The sequence below is a fragment of the Euleptes europaea genome, chromosome 16, assembly GCF_029931775.1.
Source record: "Euleptes europaea isolate rEulEur1 chromosome 16, rEulEur1.hap1, whole genome shotgun sequence".
Classification (NCBI taxonomy): domain Eukaryota; kingdom Metazoa; phylum Chordata; class Lepidosauria; order Squamata; family Sphaerodactylidae; genus Euleptes; species Euleptes europaea.
Genome location: NC_079327.1, coordinates 56,397,329 through 56,417,936, shown reverse-complemented (window position 1 = coordinate 56,417,936; position 20,608 = coordinate 56,397,329). Strand labels below are relative to the sequence as shown.

Here is a 20,608-nt window from a genome sequence, read left to right as displayed (position 1 = left end):
CTTTGGGGGTACCAAAGGAAAATGGGCTTCCCATAAGCCATGTTTCATATAAAACAGACCACTATATAAAATGTTCTGGTGAGATCTAAGAACTACTTGCTCAGATTTGCTTGATGTTTTCTACTGCCAAAGAGGCAAGTTTGGGCGGTAGAATAATGAGGCTGCAAACATTTGCACATGTAGCTCTGTCTTGCAGTTGTGTGTCTCTTCTCTGTATCTTAGCCTCTTTAGAATCAAAGCAATCGTTACATCTGAAAGCACCACTGAAGAACTGATAACATTGCACGTTCCAGCTTATGGCCCTCTTTTGAAGGCCCCTTCGTGTCCTTGATCCTTCAATCCCCGAATATTTAAAAGGCAAGACGAAATGTTGCCAAATGCCAGGTATATCCACCACGAGGGATAAACTTTAGTCATACTTTTTTAAAGGCTTTTTAAATCTTTTTTTTCCCTTGTCATATTTTTGCACCATTTTAAACAATATCCTGGACCTCCTTTGTCACAGCTTTGCTGCCCTTTCCCCCTTGATACATGACATACTTTGGGGGTGGTACCTTGAGAGGTAGATTCATATGCATGATGTTCATGTGTGGTCGAGACAGTATATCTCTACAGTCAGCAAGAACAGGACTAGCTTTAATGGGTGACACTCATTCCTGATGGCTATTCCCATCCTCTCAAAAGCATTAACAGCCAAGATAGCTATCTTAAACGAAGCTTTCTTTCATCTGAGAAGTTCCTATGCCACCCAAATATTCAGAACAACACAGGAGAGGAGAACCGCCTTGGTGTGTCCTGGCAAAACGGAAGACTGGACAAGCCAGTTGGGCGAGATTTCATTGACAAGGTTCCATGGGGAACGTGGAGACCCCAGGGAACAATGAACAAAATGGGAGGAAGGTTATTGTGAGGGTTGGTTTTTTTTTTAATGCCCATTGTTTTTGAAGTAGTCTTGTTTAGTTTCATAATGGATCAGTTTAAGATGTATGCTGTGGCTGTAAAGGGAAGATCTCGGCTTTCCAGGAGCTGCACACCAGAAGGTAATTTGATAGCTTTAGTCTTGTGTGAAGTGTATATACTAGAAAATTTTAGATTCCATTTTTCTGTGTTTTTGTTCCACATCCTTTCCCTGTCTAATGTAAATGTTCTGCCTTCAACAAACTTCTAATTTGGTTCATTATACCTAGATTTATATTGCTTTGTGTGATAAAAGGAAGAAGATGTGAGATGGCTGGTGAATTTTGGCTGCCTCATCTCTGTTGCTTTTCGTACATTTTCTCATGAACCCTGAAATGCTATGGAATTTTGGAGTAATTGGAAGTAAGGGACCAAATGGTAAAGGCCTAAGAAGAGCTTCCTTGCTGCCCCAATCAGAGCTTTGAAGTTTAAAGGGAGAAAGGGGTGGAACTTCTGCCTGAAATGTTAAAAAGTAGCTCCTGACTGACTGACAACTGCAGCATCCTTTTCCCAATCATATGCATAAATAATTGTCCAGCAGCCAAAACTCAGGTTTTATGTACGCATCAAGTATGAATTTATTCTGAAGACAAGCATGATTATCCTTGGAACATTCAACACAGAATACAATTGCAAGTAAGGGTTATTATCCACAGTAAAACCCAATTCATAGCCATTATCCAAGTTTCTTGAAAATGATTGCCGTAGCATAATTGCTTTAATGAAATTATCTCTGATTGCATCTTTAGCAATGCAAAGTTAGCAATTTCATTAAGTACTAGTGTGTTTTAGCGTGTTATCTTATTAGTATGTTATTTAATTCAGCAAGTGTTCAGTTTTGCAAGAGGCCCAAGCTTATATATCAAGATTAGATTTTATAACATTCTCTTACAGTTGTTATCATGAGGAAGAATGCTTATTGTCTTTATTTCAGAAATCACTAGAAAATTTATTTGCACTAAAATGCAAAGATATTGTCTCTACTTTGAACATAATATCAGTAGAGTTGTTATGACTATAGTATACAAATCTTGTTGATCGCTTTCTTTGCAAGAGTAATCATATTCCTCATATCTTATGTTCAAAACTTTTTTCATGTATCCCCGAGCTGATAGCTGTAAAACAATTAGTTGAAAATCCTTTGTATTTATTTGAAGGACTGCTTTCTTTTGAGATTGTGGAAAAATCCTATGTAGGAAATTTAATTTCAGTACACAGCCACTAATAAAATTAATGACACTAAGGGTGTTATTGCAATATTCTATTATGGCCTTAACATTACAACATAAAATAAACCATCACAGTAGATAGTAATACAGTTACTCAAATGCACAAACGGAACTAAACATTACATGAATAGTCCATGTATCTGAGTCCACATGATAGATGTTTTAGATGAAAAACAACATCCAATCACTTATGAATACTGCGGTAACTTTTTAGAACATCAGGGAAAATGATTATGACTTATCCAGCAGTATGAGCTCTTCGTGCCAAGATGCACTTAATCCCGTGGTCAGCTGGTGGTTGCTGGCCAATCCCGTGCTGTAACTGTGAATCCTGCTGCTGTGTGTAACGAACACAAACACGCTGCTGGAAAAAGCTTGTGTTTCAAACACATAGAACACTGCTGGAAAAAGCTATGTGTTCTATGCACATAGAACATGGTGACAGACCATCTTGTTTTGCATTGTAATTACGTTGGCTTGAAAATACGTTGGCTTCTACAGACTTTATATTCTAACATCCAACTGCAATTTTGCAGTTCATGAGAATGACATCGTAGTCCCTTTGTTTATTTTGAGACTGAACAGAATTCTGTGTACATCTTATATTCTAATAGTTGCGTGGGCCCATCTGCAGATACTTAAATCTGTGGATTGGGCCCACACTGAAAGAAAACAGATCTGCAAACTTGGGAATCTGCAGAAAAGCCGGAAAACTTTAAAAAACGGAGAGAGGTTTAAATTCCCCCCAAAAAAACAACAACCCAACAACCCAAGAGTGTTGTCTGTGCAGGCACAGACAATGCTCCCACAATCTCCACCACCACCCACCCTGCCACCCATGTGGTAAACTGCAGGCAGTTGGGGGAGCCATTCTGCGATCGCTGTGGTGAAGTTGTAAGCAGGCTGGGGAGTTGTCTCTGCTGCCCTGTGGCAAATCTGCTGGTGGCTGGAGGAGCCATCCCCACCGCTGCCTGAGCCAGCAAAACTGCAGGCAGGCGGAAGAGCTGATCCCACTGCAGCCAAGGCAGAGGAGTCATCCCCACCACCACCACCGTAGTGAATATGCAGGTGGGTGTGGAGCTGCAGAATAGAAACACCCTCCCCTCTTTTCTCACCAGTCCCCATTTGTTAATTTCTTAATAGTCACAGTGAATTCAAGATCAGATAATTTGGAGATACTGCAGTGTTTGCTAGGCTTAATGGAAACTAATCCTAATTGGAACAATGTCAACATTTGTTTTTAGAAAGAGACATGAAAATTCTTTAAATACTTGGTTCAGCTTCTCATATATGAAATAAAGAATTGTTATTGTTAGATGTGGGAGAAGGAATCTGGTGGTGTGTGATTTGGGCTGGGATTCCAGTCTATTCTAAGGTCATTGCTGAATACAGTTATGAATGTGCTACATAATGAATAACTTGTGTTCCTTTAAAAAATAATGGTGAGGTTTTGGTAACAATGTCTGACCAGTGTGAAATGCTGATGTGGGTTTACAAAGCTTCCATTGATTCTGCTGAACGTCGACTACAAAATGTCTCTCCGCTGAAATCATAGGATCATGATTCATCTGACATGGAAGAGAGTGGTAGTGGTGGTGAAGATGAAGACTCTGATGAAAAAGAAAAAACAGACAAGGAAGAGGTGGAAGTAGGTGCAGCAGAATATGATGACCAAGTACCTGCAAATGAGGGACAGAACAGTAAATTACCTGAGAGCACAGAAAGGAACCAAGTGACTTTGGAAACCATAAAGGTAAGTAATTAGTTCTCAGTCAGTGCTTCTTAAGAATGCAGAGGTCTTGTTATCCAGTGTTAGTCACATGGCAGAATTGAGCAGCAGATTTGTAGGTCTGTGATCTGAGTAAAATGCTAAATAAAACCTCATAGATGCATATTTGAGGTACAAAGTAAACTCTGCCACTGGAATCTCTTTCCATTTTAATTTGCTTAAAACAGTATATTTTGTTATATATTTTTAGCCTTCTGACAATATTATTTTGCTGTAGCAATGACTGTGCTATAAATTTTGGGGGGATTTAAACTTAAGTCATGCTAGTTATTTTAAAACGAGGTGGGATATTTAATTTTCTTTTAGTAAGTTAAACTATTTTTGAGTTATAAAAAACATCGGGTTGGATTCAAGCACAAAAGGTCCACGTGTGCTAGAGCTCTTGTGCAAGTGTGGTAATGCAGGAAAGACTGGTGGCTGCTTGTGCTGAAGTCAGACTTATTGGATCCCTACTTACATTTCTGCTTGTGCAAGATACTGTTCAGTCAATTTCTGAGCACTATAATAGGAGGAATATTGCAAAAGATAAGCAGAACTGTCCATTTATGACTCCATTTGTACATTCTTGGATGCAGGACACTGGTGTGCCAGAATGAAACTTTTATATTTTTACAAATTCTTGTCTATTTGATTTGTAGAAAGAAGTGGCCACTCCAGAAGGAGAAATAACTCAGGAAGGTAGGACAAATTTTGAAATACAAAATAGCTGAATTTTCAAAGAATATCAGTCAGCTCTTTTTTGGATCCATAACTGTTGTCAACCACAGGTGTCTGTCTGGCCCAATGCAGCTCCTCTTCCACTTGTATGATACAACTCTTCATCATGGCATTTGACAGGTTTGTGGGCCACTGCTTCACTTAACCTCTTTCTTTTTTATGCACCTCTTGCTTGAGTTCCTCTTTTTTTCCTTTCAGGTATGGGATCTATCTGCTTTGATTTGCTTCAGTGGCATTAATGTTAAAGTGAACTTGTATTTTGGCAGCATTAAGGTTGAAAAAACCTATGCAGAAGGTCCCAGGTTCAGCCCCCAGCATCTTCTTTTAAAAGGTAGAAGATTATATGAAAGAGTACTTCCTGAGACCATAGAGGGCCACTGCCAATCAGAGTAGACAGTACTGACCACGTTAGACCAATAATCAGACTCAGTATAAGGAAGCTTTAGGTGTTTATGTTAAAGCCTTCATTAGATTGGTCTGATGCCCTTAATTTTACAATGAATGTAGAAAAAAATGGCATGCCCCTCTGCCCTTGCCATGCTGTTATTGTGGTCAGCTTTGTATCAGAAAAAGAACTGAATCCTGCCAGTTTAAAGTTAGAAAGAGACAAAACACTGCTAAAGTCAACTATATTAACTACCTAGAAAGCAGCCAGTTTCAGAAAGCTTGCTGTAAATATAGCAGAGCTCAGTTGGGTCTTGTTTCTTTCCGAATTTTGTAATTATTATTTTTCAGATGGAAATAAGCTGTTCCAGTTGCCATTTAAACTGTTTCTAAGAGTGAAAGAAATATATTGTTTTTAGTCTCTCAAGTAAAAACACAGTGGAATGAAACTTAGGCTTGAAATACGTTTGTAATCTCCCTGCATGGGGAAGGGGGGCACGGAATTTCTTAAATCTTTTCTGAGTCTTGAATCATCAGCCTTTAGTTCTAGCTGCTTCTCAAGACTTTCTTCAGTCTTTTAGCCTTTTAGCAATTTTCCTTTCCTGGTTAGTAGCAAACACCAAAGAATTCACTGTGGTCCTGATCCTGCAAGTTACAATATACAGACGGAGCTGCAGTCACACACTTGAGTGTAGCATGGGATTTGTTGCTCATAGAGTTCTTTAGCATCAGTTTGCACAGTCTTCAGTCTCTGACAACTGTTTGCTTCATACCAGAAAGAAGGTATGAAGAGAAACCAATCGCAAAGCAGCAAAAGGGGCTATTATGCTTTTGCCGTCATTTGCCATGCACTTAATACTGGCCTTTGTAGGTAATCGGCTATAGCCTAGTAAATGTCATCCAGATGGTATTAAGATGCAAATGGAGCACTCTACTGTCAATGATTTGTGACACAGTATGGCAGATTGAAGTCTGTGAAGAAAATTAACTTGGCACAGTCTGGGATACAATTGAGTTGGGCAAAACCTACCTCCCCCAGGCTCTGGTAACCCCAGTGTTAATTTTGTCTATGCTTCCAGAGCCTTCCTGATTTCATCCTGTTGACATCTGATATGTCTACATCTAGGTATTCCACAGAGGTATATGAAAGCAAATGACATTACCTGCTCATCACAAGTTCTGGCAATCAGGCAACAAACAAGAGAATTTGAGAAGCAGATTGTTAAAACCATGAAGACAAACAATATAATTTTCTTCAAATATATCTGGAGAAGGACAGCAGCTAGGGGTGCAGTCGGGCCTTTGGATGACAAAGAAATAAAAGGATAGCTTAAGGAAGATGGAGTGATGACAGAGAAATTAAAGGAATTATTTGTATTTGTTTCCACTGTGGAAAATGTACGGCACATATCTCCACCAGAGCTGCCGTTTTTGGGAAGGATGTCTGAAGAATGTAGTCAAATTGAGGTGACAAGAGATGATGTTTTAGGATTACTGCGAAAATTAAAAGAGAATAAGTCTTCTAATCCAGATGGCCTATGCCCATGGATTCCTTAAGGATGTGAAATTGTGAAATTGTTGATCTACTAACGTTTATATAAATAAACTTGGCTCTGTACCAGGGGACTGGAAAATAGCATTTGCTACACTGATTTTTAGAAATGGTCCAGAGATCCAGGAAATTACAGGCCAGTTAGCCTAACACTCTGCCCTGTGGCGCAGAGTGGTAAGCTGCAGTACTGCAGTCATAAAGTTCTGCTCATGACCTGAGTTCGATCCCGACGGAAGTCGGTTTCAGGTAACCGGCTCAAGGTTGACTCAGCCTTCCATACTTCCGAGGTCGGTAAAATGAGTACCCAGCTTGCTGGGGATAGAGGGAAGGTGACTGGGGAAGGCACTGGCAAACCACCCTGCAAACAAAGTCTGCCTTGGAAACGTCGGGATGTGACGTCACCCCATGGGTCAGGAATGACCCGGTGCTTGCACAGGGGACCTTTACCTTACCTTAGCCTAACACGGGGACCCCCAGTGTAGGGCCTGTGGCCACCATGGCACCCACCAACACCTTTCCTGGCACCACCAAGTGTTTTTAGAAAGTGGGTGGGGCCAGGTAGACTTTTACCTAACAGGGCTTCTGATTTCCCATTGGAGGTCTGATTGGCTGTGCAGATCTTTAAACATTGATTTGGCAGCAGCTGCCACAGGAACTCAAGGATCTTCAGTGCACAACTGAAGATGTATCCAAGAAAATACTTTAAAACAATATGTTAATTTTAAAAGACAACCTCTTAAACATAGCTTCTGCCTGAAATGTTAAAAAGTAAGAGTTACGTATGACCTCAGCCCTAGGCATTTTGTGGTTGGCTCAACGTCTTATGGCAGCCATTTTGTGGTTGTACCCATCACTCTTTGTCAGAATTCCAAAGGTGCTCACTGGCTCAGAAAGGTTGGGGACCTTTGGCCTAACATCTCTTCCGGGTAAATTAGTAGAAACTGTTATTAAAAATATGATTATTAAGCACGTTGTGGAACAAAGCCTACTGAGGGAAAATCAATATGGCTTTTGCAAAGGGAAATCCTCCCTAACCAACCTTTTGGAGTTCTTAGAGAAGGTTAACAAGAATGTGGATGAGGGTGATCTGGGAGACATTGTATACTTGGACTTCTAAAAGGCGTTTGACAAGGTCCCTCGCCCAGGCTTCTGGGGAAGCTTAACCATCATGAGTTATGGTTTCAAAATTGGTTGGACAACAAGAACCAGAGACTAGATATAAATGGGCAGTTCTTGCAATGGAGAGAAGTGAGCAGTGGGAATCCCAGAAGGATGGATATTGGGAATAATGCAATTTAATTTGTTCATAAACAATCTGAAATTGGGGGCGAAGAAGTATAGTAGCCATACTTGCAGATGATACCAAATTATTCAGGATGATAAATATCAAGGTACATTGTGAAGTGTTCCAAGAGATACTTCCTAAACTGGCTGAGTGGGGAACAACATAGCAAATAAAGTATCACATGGGTAAATGTAAGGTAATGCACGCTGGAACAAAAGAATCCTATGCTGATGGTGTTTGAGCAGGCCAAGTGTCAGGACCGGCCCGGCCTGAGAACGGAGTACTGTGGTTTAGCCAGATGCTAGCCCAAGGTCGCAACTGTTATGCTGTCATGCTAATGTTTTGAGAGTTGTATGTGTAGTCTAACTTCTGTGGGAACTGAAGGGTTGCCCTAGCAACCAGAGGTGGCCTGACTTTGTAGCTTTTCTTCTATATATACGATCCTCTGTAGACTGTACCCCCATTAGAGTCCTTCTAGTTTTCTGGCTTCTGCAACGTTGTATCTTTCCAAATAAACCAGCTTTCTTAGGATTTCCTGCCTATGGAGTCTGTTTATGAATTTGTCAACGAGCATAGAGCTTACATTAGGACTCTAATCTGACTTCACTTTTACTTCGGTGATACCCTGGCGGGAGCCGGGAAAAGACCATCGGGGAACCTCCAGCGGGAGCTTCTGGAGGAAGTGCGCCGCACACATCAGGAGGCTCATCGGTTGGCGGGACTGGTGGCGGCGCAGTGGCTTGTGTTGTCCAGAGAGGCGTCTGTGGGGTTGTGACAAGCTGCGCAACGCACCCGGGAGGAGGCCTGGTGGCTCGCGACTCTACGGGAGGAGGCTCGGTTGGCGCAGGAAGACGCTACTCTGCTGACCCAGTTGGTTGCCCGGACGGGGGATTTGGAGGTCCTGTTGGGAGGGACTAGTACGTGTGCCCAGCAGTCCGTACCTCAATCCCTGATGGTGGAGGGGGTCACGGTCAGTGACCGTATCCAGCAGGACGCCGAGAATGCCGCTGCCAAGGCCGCCCTGAGTTTCATGGATCTACTGCCGGCAACGGCTATGGTGGAGGACGTCTAACAGGTCCTGGAGAAGGAGTTTGGACCAGGGTCCGCAGACCTGGCGCCTCAGGCCCTACCGCTGTTGGCGAATCGTGAGGAGCTACGGTTATTATTGCATCAAGCGGCGGAGACACTGCTAACGGACACAGCAGCTCGAGCCACCAAGACCAAGGCGGCTGTAGCCAAGGCCGCCCAGGAGGACGCTGCCTGGCAGGTGGAAGCGGCTTGGGCGGCGGCGGCAGCGACTGGAGCAACATCCAAGAGAACTGTTCCCTTGCAAGGACCAAGGTCGGGGGGACGACGATTGGTCGTTTCCTTCGTTTTCCCCCTCTTCATTTCATGCCCTCCAGAGACAGTTCGTCAACAGAGGGCTACTCTCCATTACGACCTCACGCCAGACATCCGAGAATACCCGCACAGGGAAGACTCGGAAGACGACGAGATCGAAGACTGGAATACCAATATAGGCATTTCCCACGGGTGGCGGGCCGGTGGTGCAGTAGAAGAGGTCCAACGTCTGTGGTTTCAGAATCGGGACCTCAAAGAGCAAATGGCTCAACTGCAAGATCAAATGGATATTTTGTGTCGAGAGTTTGGACAGTGGCAACAGACTCGACACCTCCCCGCTCCTGTACCCGCACAACCTGTTACGGTGCCCGCTCAACTGACCCCAGGAGTGCCTGGAACCCCTCAACCGACGCCGCCAGGAGCACCGCCACCTGCAGTGCCACCGCCACAGCCACCAGTGGTGCCCCCGCCACCTGTTCCACCAGTGGTGCCACCGCCACAGCCACCAGTGGTGCCCCCACCTGCAGTGCCAGGGCAACCAGTAGTACTGCCGCCTAGCAGCGGAGGGTCGTTACCTGCGCTACCAGGGGTGCCCATGCAGCTGTGGCCACAACCCCTGCCTCAGCATCTTGCCCTGCACAGAGACTTGAGAGTGACTTTTAACGGCACTGCGGAAACTCTGCCCTACTTTTTGCATCAAGTGGATAGTTTCGTGAGAAAACAGGGACATACATTCCCATGGAAGACAGTCGGGTTCGGTTCGTCTCGTCCCTCCTGGAAGGCCCAGCAGTGGAGTGGATGATTCAACAGTTTGATCTCTGGGCCCAAACCGTATGAAGTTTGAATGACTTTATGCGGGCTCTGCGGAGACGCTTTGATGACCCACTCAGGGGGAAAAAAGCTAAAGCGGCTATTTTGCAACTACGCCAAGGGACGTCTTCGGTCCGAGAGTATGCTAGTGAATTTCAACGACTCGCTAGCACAATTGCGGATTGGAGTGAAGCTACCCAACTACAATGTTTTCGGGAGGGACTGCACCCCGACATTCTGTACTGGGCGTATATGCAGCGAGACCCCCCGAATCTCGAAGAGTGGATTATGCTTGTGGAGGAGGTGGAAAGCCGCCAACAATCCCTGTCCCTGATGCGGCGCAGGGCAAAGGAAGGGGGACAGAAACAAAGTCGCGCTATAACCAGGGTGCCCACTCAGCCACCACAGAGACCAACCGTACCCCTCCCAGAGAGGGCAGAACGTTTTCAGAGAGGAGCCTGTCATTTGTGGTGCCATGGGTCACTCGCCCGGAGAGCGCGCCGCGAGGCCGCGGCAGTTGACACAAAAGCACACCGGGGGGCCGACCCACCGACTCAGGTCGAGCAGTGCCTCCTGCACTCATTCTCTGTGGGGAAGAGCCACTGACCCATCGGGGTCCCGGATTACAAATGCTAACCCATCGGGATCCAGGAGTACAAATGCACCCATCAAAGGCGGAGATAAGTCATCGTTGTCCGAGGATGAGGAGCAGTGGACTGCCCTAGCATTAAACTTAGATGCACCAAAGACCCAGGAGCAGCCAAAAAACGAGACGGGCCTGCGGGTGACGGGGCGACACCACAGACCTCGGCTCCCAGCCGGCCCACTGCTCTGCAGATGGTGAGGGATGTGGAGGACACTGTTTTCCTAGATGTGATTTTGCAGCATCCCAAAGGAGGTCCTCAACTACCAGTTAAAGCCTTAGTCGATTCGGGATGTGCGCGTACCTTGATTAGTGAGGACACGTTTAAGGCTCTTAATGTAAAAGCAGTACATCTGCCTCATCCCATCCAATTTGCCCAAATGGATGGCAGTAAGATTCGGGGGGGGCAGGAGATAGGCGCAACAGCAGGGTGGCCATGAGAATAGGCCATCATTGGGAACAGTTCCACTTAATGATAGTACTGGGCATGCGCTACGCTGTACTACTAGGGGCAAATTGGCTGAAAGGACACAGCCCCACCATTGTCGGAAAGCTGCCAACAATCCCTGTTCCTGATGCGGCACAGCGCGAAGGAAGGGGGACAGAAACAAAATCGCGCTATAACCAGGGGGGCACCACGAAGACCAACTGTACCCCTCCCGGAGAGGGCAGAATGTTTTCAGAGAGGAGCCTGTCTCGTTTGTGGTGCCATGGGTCACTTCGCTGCGGCCTGTCCATCACACCAGGAACGGGCTGTCCAACTCCCTCGCCTGGAGAGCGCGCCGCAGGGCAATCAACGCAATCGGGGGGGCAGTAGATAGGTGCACCGGCAGGGTGGCCATGGGAATAGGCCATCATTGGGAACAGCTCCACTTAACGATAGTACCAGGCATACGCTATGCCGTAGTACTAGGGGCAAATTGGCTGAAAGGACACAGCCCCACCATTGACTGGGCTGTCAGAACAATCGAATTTGCCCAACCTCAATGCGAACGTCACCACTGGGAAGTTGCCGTTAAGACGCCGGCCATTAAAACGCCTGTCCTCGTTTCGGCGGCTCCCAACCCCTCAGGAATATCAAGACTTTGCAGACGTCTTTAACATGAAAGAATGTGTCGTTCCGCCCCCCCCCCCCATCGCCGGTCAGACTGTGCTATTGAGTTGGTGGGGGATGGCAAATTGCCTAAAAGCAAGATCTGTCCAATGAACCCAAAAGAAAAGATGGTACTCAGAGAGTTTCTGGACAAGAATCTTGCTCAAGGTTTCATCCGGCCGTCCACCGCACCCAATTCTGCTCCTGCTTTCTTCGTACACAAGAAGGCAGATTTGCGGCTCTGTATAGACTTTTGCAAACTCAATGCAGTCACCCTCGCAAACACCTACCCTATCCCTCTCATCTCCAATTTATTGAGCCAGCTAAAGGAGGGTCACATTTTCACCAAGCTAGATTTGGTTGAAGCCTATTATCGACTGAGAATTCGGGAGGGGGATGAGCCGCTGACTGCCTTTTCCAGTTGTTTTGGGATGTTTGAGTACCTAGTGATGCCCTTTGGGCTGAAAGGCGTCCCAGGGGTCTTCATGCAGCTGATTAACGAAATCCTGCATGACTTGCTGTTTAAGGGGGTGATGGTTTATCTAAATGACATCCTAATCTATTCCAAAACTCGCGAAGAACACGTTGCCCTGGTACGGGAGGTTTTGCAACGCCTTAGAGCCAATCAACTCTATGCCAAAGTGTCGAAATGCGAGTTCCACCATGGACCCTGAAAAGGTGCAAGCAGTAAAAGACTGGGAACCGCCTGCAACTCGCAAGCAAGTTCAAAGATTCCTCGGGTTTGCCAATTTTTATAGAGGGTTCCTCCCCAACTTCGCTCAAATTGCACTGCCTAACATGGACCTGCTCAAAACCAAGGGGAAGGGAGATGCGGCCACGCAACCATCCGCCTGAGTAGAATGGACTCCCCAATGCCAAACCGCTTTTGAGACTCTTAAGCGCTCGTTCACCTCCAAACCCATTTTGAAACATCCTGATTGCAGCCAACCTTTTGTAGTACAGGTGGATGCTTCTGAGGTTGCCATGGGAGGCGCCTTGCTGCAACGGGGAGAGGATAATCAATTACGCCCAGGTACCTATTTATCCAAGAAGTTTGCCCAGGCTCAACTGAATTGGCCTATTTGGGAAAAAGAAGCTGCAGCCATGAAACACGCTCTCACGGTGTGGAGACAGTTTTTAGAGGGGTCCTTTCGAAGTCTGGAGTGATCACAAAAATCTTGTTAGATTAGTAATAGATCTTTTAGAATATGCAGAATCTACCACTACTCCTATAGCAATGATATTTTTAGATGCAGAAAAAGCATTTGATAATGTAAATTTGAAATTTATGAAAAAAAATATTAGAGTATATGGGCTTGGGGAAAAATTTAAGTCAGCTATTGGAAATATTTACACTTATCAATCAGCTAGATTGCTGATCAATGGTAATTTGACATCACAATTTGAAATCCAAAAAGGCACTAGACAAGGTTGCCCTCTTTCACCTTTATTGTTTATTTTAGTGTTAGAAGTTTTATTGAGAAAGATTAGAAATATCCCATATATAACAGGATGTCAGTTTGGGAGAAATCATTTTAAGGTTAAAGCTTATGCTGATGATTTAGTTTGTTTTCTGACTAATCCTATTAGTCAAATTGATAATTGGAACAAAATGGTTGAGGTTTATGGAAAACTTGCAGGTTTTAAAATAAATAAAAATAATAAAAATAAAATTGGTTTAAATTTTACACTTTTGCAGCAGCAAGAATTATCCAAATGGACAGGCTTCTCTATTGAACATAACATAAAATACTTGGGTATTTGGTTAACTTCAAACAATCTTAATTTATTTAAAAACAATTATATTAAGTTATGGCAACAAATTGTTATAGATTTTAAAAAATGGGAAAAAATACCCCTATCATTATGGGGTAGAATTTCGGTAATTAAAATGATGGTATTACCTAAAATGCTTTTTTTGTTTCAAAACTTACCAATTATAAAAGGGGCTCAAATATTTAAAACTTGGAAAAAAGATAATCTAAATTTTTTATGGGGCAAAGAAAGACATAGAATAGCATATAATAATTTAATTGAACTAAAAGAAACAGGAGGTTTGGGGTTACCAGATTTGAGAATGTATTATGAGGCATCTTTTTTTGTTTGGTTAAAGACCTGGATTTTGTTAGAGAATTCCAAAATATTGGAAATAGAAGGTTTTAATTTACGTTTTGGTTGGCATGCATATTTGTGGTATGATAAGGAAAAGGTAAACAAAGATTTTAATATTCACATTATTAAATTTGGTTTACTTCAAATTTGGAAAAAAATATAAAAGGTTTTTAGAAAATAAAACTCCAGGATGGATTAATCCAGTAGAAGCATTTATGAAGAGAGGGATACAATTAAATTTAGATATGGAGAAATTATAGATTGTAAGGAAGGAGATTGGGTTTTAAGAAGCAGAGAAGAACTTAATATTAAAGACTGGTTTATGTATTATAAATTAAAAGATATATTTAACAAAGATAAGCAAGTTGGATTTAATAAAAACAAATCTAAATTAGAAAATATATTAATAAAGGGAAATAAAGGATTGATTGGAAGGATATATAGATTATTAATTGAAGTAAATTTCGAACAAGAAAGAATTAAACCAGTAATGGTGAAATGGATGAAGGAGTTAGGATATAATATTGATTTGGAAACATGGGAAAACTTATGGAAGAAAGAATTCAAGTTTACAATAACCAATAAAATTAGAGAGAACTTATATAAAATGTTTTATAGATGGTACATAACTCCCGTGATGATAAGTAAAATGAAAAAAGGAGACATGGATCTATGTTGGAAATGTGGAAAGGAGAGAGGAACTTTTATGCATGCATGGTGGATATGTAAAAAAATTAAAAACATTTGGGAAAAAGTAATAAGAGAAACTAATAATTTGATTAATACGAGAGTAAAAAGAAATCCTGCATTTTGTTTATTGGGGATTCCTCAAGAAAAAATGGATAGAAATGATAGGGTCATTTGTCAATATAGTTTTGCTGCTGCAAGAATTATAATAGCTAAAGTTTGGAAGCAAGTAAATAAACCTTCAGTTAGTGTCTGGAGAGAGAAATTATGGATGTATATGAGGATGGCCAAATTAACGTAATTCCTACATGGAAAAGATATGGTAGAATTTAAAGAAACATGGGTGAAGGCCATCACATATTGGGATAAACGGGCAAAAATGGATTTTACTATTTTAGTTAATGAGTTATAGAAATAAGTTTAACTTTTTTATTATCTTACTGTCAATAGTGTATTCTTTAAACTGTTTAGACACTTCTCCGGAAGTCTGGTGACGGGTCACTTTTTATGGTGGGTGGTGGGTCAAAAGGATATTTTGAATTTTGTAATTTTGCAATTTTGATTGTATTACACAGATTATATTATTGATACTTTTTTGTATTTTTATTATTGTATTTGTTTGTTTTGTTTTATGTGTTATGTTATAAAATAAAAAAAATATTTAAAAAAATCTTGAAGCCCTGACAGGTGCCCGCAAACTCTGCAAAACAGGTACGATGGACGGACTTCTTCTCCAAGTTTCGGTTCATGCTTAAACATGTTCCAGGAAAGCAGAACCTACTGGCGGATGCTCTGTCTCGCCTACCCCAGTACCCGAAAAAAGTGGATCGCCCCACAGAGTCCCTTTTCACTCCCGCCCAAAGGGGTCTCTTACCTATTTTAGCAGTCCAAACCCAGGCTCAAACCCGGAAGCACACACAATCGTCCCCACAGGTTGCAGAGGAGCAACCTCCAAACGAACCCTCCATCCCACCTGCCCCGCTTCCCCCAGCAGCAGTGCCCGGAGAGCCTCCAGCTGCCCCACACACAGCCCCTACACCAGCGGAGGAGCCCGGTCTCCACAGAGCTCAGCCTCCGGGGAGTCCGACGAACGGAGGCTGGAAGGATTACCTGACTCCTTCAAAGACACGCTTGTTCGGGGTTATCAATCAGAACAGTCCTCAAACATTTTCCCTACTGGTCTTGTCAAGCAAGGGGACTTATGGTACAAAGATGATAAGTTGTATGTACCTGAAATGTTGAGGGGGGGAGGTGTTGGGTCTCATGCATGGAGCTAAGACAGCGGGCCATTTTGGGTTTGTAAAGACATTGCATTTACTGCGCTGTCAGTTTTGGTGGGCGGGGATGTGATCGAACATGGACTCTTATCCTCAGTTGCCCCATTTGTGCCACTGCCAAACATACTCCAGGGAAACCACCCGGACTGCTCCAACCCTTGGAAACCATGGTAATTGCCATGGACTTTATAACAGACCTCCCTCCCAGTCAGGGGAAAACTGTACTTTGGGTGATCACGGACCTTTTTTCTAAACAGGTACACCTCGTACCATGTACAGGTGTGCCCTCCGCCCCAAAACTGGCCCGCCTCTTTGTGTCACATGTCTTTTTATTGATATACTTCTAGTAAAATATGTATAAATGCAGATTATTAAGTCCTTAACACTTCTATAAAAACTCTTATAAAAATACAATGTATGTCTGTACAATGTATGCAGTAAAAGCAAGCAAGTCTTACATACTATTCAGTTTCAAAATCCAACTTCTAAAATATAACAGTCAAATTATTCTGATTCAGTTCAAAGTATCTAATTCACAAAGTCTAGAGTAAAGTATTTAAGCCATACATACCATTCAGCCTTTTCTGAGAGCCTTTTGGAAGGTTCTAAATCTCTAGCTGTACTGTGGCTGTATTTATACTGTTTCAAACTCATTAAGAGTGAGGGGAAATCTTTTATTCCCACTTTCAAACAATTTTTATCGATCAAGAGGAATACCTTTTATTCCCTCTAACAGATATTCTGAGCAGTGCAGTAATGGCTTAGTTACAGCTGCTCAGCTCCCCATGACCATATATGGGCTTCCTTTCCTTTCAGTCTGTTTTGCTTAAAGTATAAACACTCGTTTCTGAGTTTCATGATCATTTTTATACCATCCTCTTTGTTAGGACAATACGCATTAAATGAGACTACTTAGAAATCTGTAGCACAATATTTAACTATTTAACTCATAAAACACAATTATTGTTTACATTGTCACTTTGTGAACATCTGTTAGTAACACATAGCCTTGAGCAAGATTACAGAAGGCAAGAAAGCATATTACTTTATAGGACTGCAGGAACCTTTAATGCCTTTAAGTTATAAAAAGCACAGTTTAAGCTATTAATGCACTCTTAGTACATTAAGATATCTTGAGACCTTGAGAAGGGCAAAAGTGTTCTGCCTTTGAGATTCTGACAGCTGGCAGCTGAGTCAGAAAGGTGATTTTAGTTACATCTGACTGATAGATGGAAGGTGCTCTGCTCTTCCCCCTTCAAGGACAAGATCAGAGTAACATAGTTAGTTAGCTCTTGAAAGAGCTGACCTTGAGAGAATTCTGTCAGCCTGTTCTAAGGAAATTTGCATTACACAGGCTTTTCATTACACAAACCTCTGCAGTGGCTCAGTTTGCATGTTGTGTTCAAGCTCTATATGGAATTCTGCACATGTTCACAGAATACCATAATTATGTCAGAGACCGTGACACTCCATTCTGGGGATTATTAGGAAAGGGATTGAAAATAAAATGGCCTATATTGTAATGCCCCTATATAGATTTATGCATTTGGAATACTGTGTGCCGTTTTGGTTACTGTGTCTCAAAAAGGATACTGCAGAGCTGGGGAAAGTACAGAAGATGATTAAAGGGTTTGAACAACTTTCTAAAATGTCTGGGGATTTTCAGTTAAAAAAAAAAGACTAAGGGAGAACATGATAGAGGGTTTTTTTTAAAAATTGCATGGAAGGAGAAAGTGGAGAGAACTTTCCCCCTCTTCCGTAACAGCAGCACTTGGAGGCACACAATGAAATTGATGGGCAATAAATTCAAGAGGGACAAAAGAAAATACTACTGAACAAGTCATTGAATTGTGGAATGTACTACCAGTCGATGTGGTATATGAGCATAGATTAGACAGATGTATGGAAGGATAAGTTTATCAATGGCTGCTAGCCAAGATGACTAAAGGGAACCATGTCCTGAGTCAGCAACTCTCTGAATACCAGGGCTAGGAAGCAGCATCAGGGAAGGGCCTCGGCCTCTGTGCCGTTGGATGGCTCTCTAGGGCAACTGTTCCGTCAGCTGTGTGAAGCTGATGTTGGACTAGATGGACCACCAGTCTGACCCAGTAGGGCTCTTACGTTCCCTATGCTTGATATATGTTCTGTCCTGTAAAAAATATTAGGATTTATGATGCTGGAAGCACTGCATGACCAACAGGCAGAATGCAAGGAGTTGTACACAAAATCAATGATAAACCAATACAAGCATAGGGCAGGTCTGTATTGCTCTCATATACGGTATGTGCCCCTGCTATATACCAACATAGAGTGCTTCATTCACCTTTGTTCCCTTTGCCATCTGGAGGTGCTCTTATTAACGCAGAATGAAGTCCTTTACTACACTACAAAGAGCTCAGAAACATTACTGAGTAGGTTCTACCTCCTGATGCTTATGAAAAGGCCAGGCCAGACACCTGACACAGCCATCAGTATTTAAATCCATTCTTCTATCAGAAGCATCTAAATCCCAATAAAAAACTTAAAATAGTTATGTGCTAAATAAAAACTAAAATTATTGAAGTCTGACTATAATTGCAGTGTAACACCATATCCCCTGGGCTTCATTATTGTTTCGGTGTAGTTGTGTTTTAAATAGTTGAAAGCAGAGCTTCTAATGTATTGTGTTGTTTTTAGAGGGTGAGAATGCAGAGGTTTGTGCCATGAACAATTCTTCAGGAGCAGCTACAGACAATAACGCTGACGGCACTTATGGAAAACTACTGGGGAAGAGGAAAACGGTAAAATTTTTAAAATCATGCATAATGACAACAAAAAGAAGGAAAACTATCATTAGTGTCTGACACACCTGGGATCATGTAAAGAACTTTCCTTCATGTTTCCCCCATCTTTGTTTTTGAATTTGGGTTCATGAGGAAATTCCCATGGTGCACTTCTGGTGGGTTAATACTAAAGCATGAAAATCTTTCCCTATTGCAACTTGTACAAGCATCATCCCCAGTGATGAAAAAAATAAGAATCTACAATCATTCTCTGAATAAATGATGCAAAAAGTTGTTCTGTGGATTTTTAAATCATTTAAAATATATTTGGAATAGGCAAAAGACAAGACATTGCATAGAATGTATAAGGGCCTGTAATCTGCATTAGATGAATAAGGGGAAGAGAGAGTCAGGGACAGACAGTGAATGCTGGAGATGGGAAGGGAAGAGAGACGTGAAGCTGATGTGCAGCTATCAGAGGAGAGAGGATCTTTGTGGAAACAATACTTTCTTTCCAAGGAAAGTTTCTGTGCCAAAGCATTTAGCTTTGGCTTGATCCTTTGCACATTTGAACATACTTGGATGTTCCAAAACCAGGCCAAAAAAATGTACAAGGGAACAAATGGTTTCCTCTCTACAAATACTTTTTAGAATAAAGGCGGTATTGTTTTGACTACAGAGAACTTGTTTTAAAATGCAGGGTATGGTTCATAGGTGTACTTTGGACCTGTTTTTGATGTGTGTGTAGATAGATAATTCCATATCACAGCATGTACACTGTGAGGGTGACCGTTTTGCAGTCTATTTGGGTGTTGTAAACAAACATCTGTTAGCAATTATCAGACAGTTGCATAATGCTTTGTTGTTTGAGTTACAATAACTAATAAGGAATGTTGTTCCTTTAGCCTACTTCTGTTGACTTCAGTCCCAGCCCGAGTTATGTTATTTTAATAACTGTGATCTTATACGCACTTACTAAATGTCCCACTAAACTCAGTCAGATATGATCCCAAACAATCATGGAGTAAGCTACAGATATATTTGATCTCTCTCTTCTATATATGTGTCTCTGTGTTAATAAATATGTGTAAAGTCCTCTAGGATATTTCCTTTCAAATCTTCAGTTTTTTCAATTTTTTTTTTTTGTATTTTAGTTTTCTTTCTTTAAACGGAAGTCTTTGAGACAGAAGAATGCACACAGCCGTGATGAAAGCAGCCTTGAAAAGCTACCTCAGAGTGTAGAGGAAACTGGAAATCAAGCTGGCCTACCTGACAAAAATAGTCAAGATGAAAACCAAAAGCATCCTGAGGGAAATCGAAAGGAAATGTCACCCACAAATCAGGGTAGAAAGACATCCTCTACGTGTGTAATACTTTAGTGCTGAAATGTTTGAAGCTTGCATACGTGTTTTGCAAGGAGAGGCGGCAGTTTATACTTGAAAACAATAATGTGTGCATAATGATTATGGTCCCCTCCTAAGATTAGTATGTTTGTATAGATTTACTTTGATTGTGGACCAACTTTCTAGTATTTATTTGTCTTCATAATTTAGACACTGCAACAATATGCTTATCACAGCCTTACTCAAGTGTTGTGGCCTTAACTCTCAGTGCTGTAATAAAAGTATATTTTTATATTTTGAAAGCTAGATTACCGCCATTTTATATGTTTTCCTAAACAACTCTGATCTTTTGAATCTGTAAGTGTAAATACACATTGTAAATACTCTTTTGGTTCAGCAAGAGAACCAGAAGAATGGTTATTTAAAATGTTTATTCTCTAGCATGTTTACCTTTTATAAAAGAAGCAATAAAATTCATAAGCATTTAAAGTGATGTGTCTCTTCAGGAAGAAAAATTACCATGGTCTAACTGTGACGGCAACTGAGCAATAACTTCAACACAGCTGTGGGAGTAATGTCCCCTTTAGCACCACCACGACGCTCGCTCTCAACCGGCATGGTGGTACC

General features: G+C 42.1%; 1 protein-coding gene across 1 annotated transcript in view; it reads left to right on the top strand.

The window, feature by feature from the left end:
- The window catches only part of RPGR (retinitis pigmentosa GTPase regulator), a 51,519-nt gene extending 31,492 nt beyond the window's left edge, over positions 1–20,027 (top strand). Inside the window, exons 15-18 of the mRNA XM_056861815.1 lie at positions 3,742–3,939; positions 4,614–4,653; positions 18,553–18,656; positions 19,793–20,027. Coding sequence (XP_056717793.1) covers positions 3,742–3,939; positions 4,614–4,653; positions 18,553–18,656; positions 19,793–20,017 — 567 coding nt within the window. The 3' untranslated portion in view covers positions 20,018–20,027. The remainder of the gene's footprint in view (positions 1–3,741; positions 3,940–4,613; positions 4,654–18,552; positions 18,657–19,792) is intronic.
- Positions 20,028–20,608: the final 581 nt, after the last annotated feature.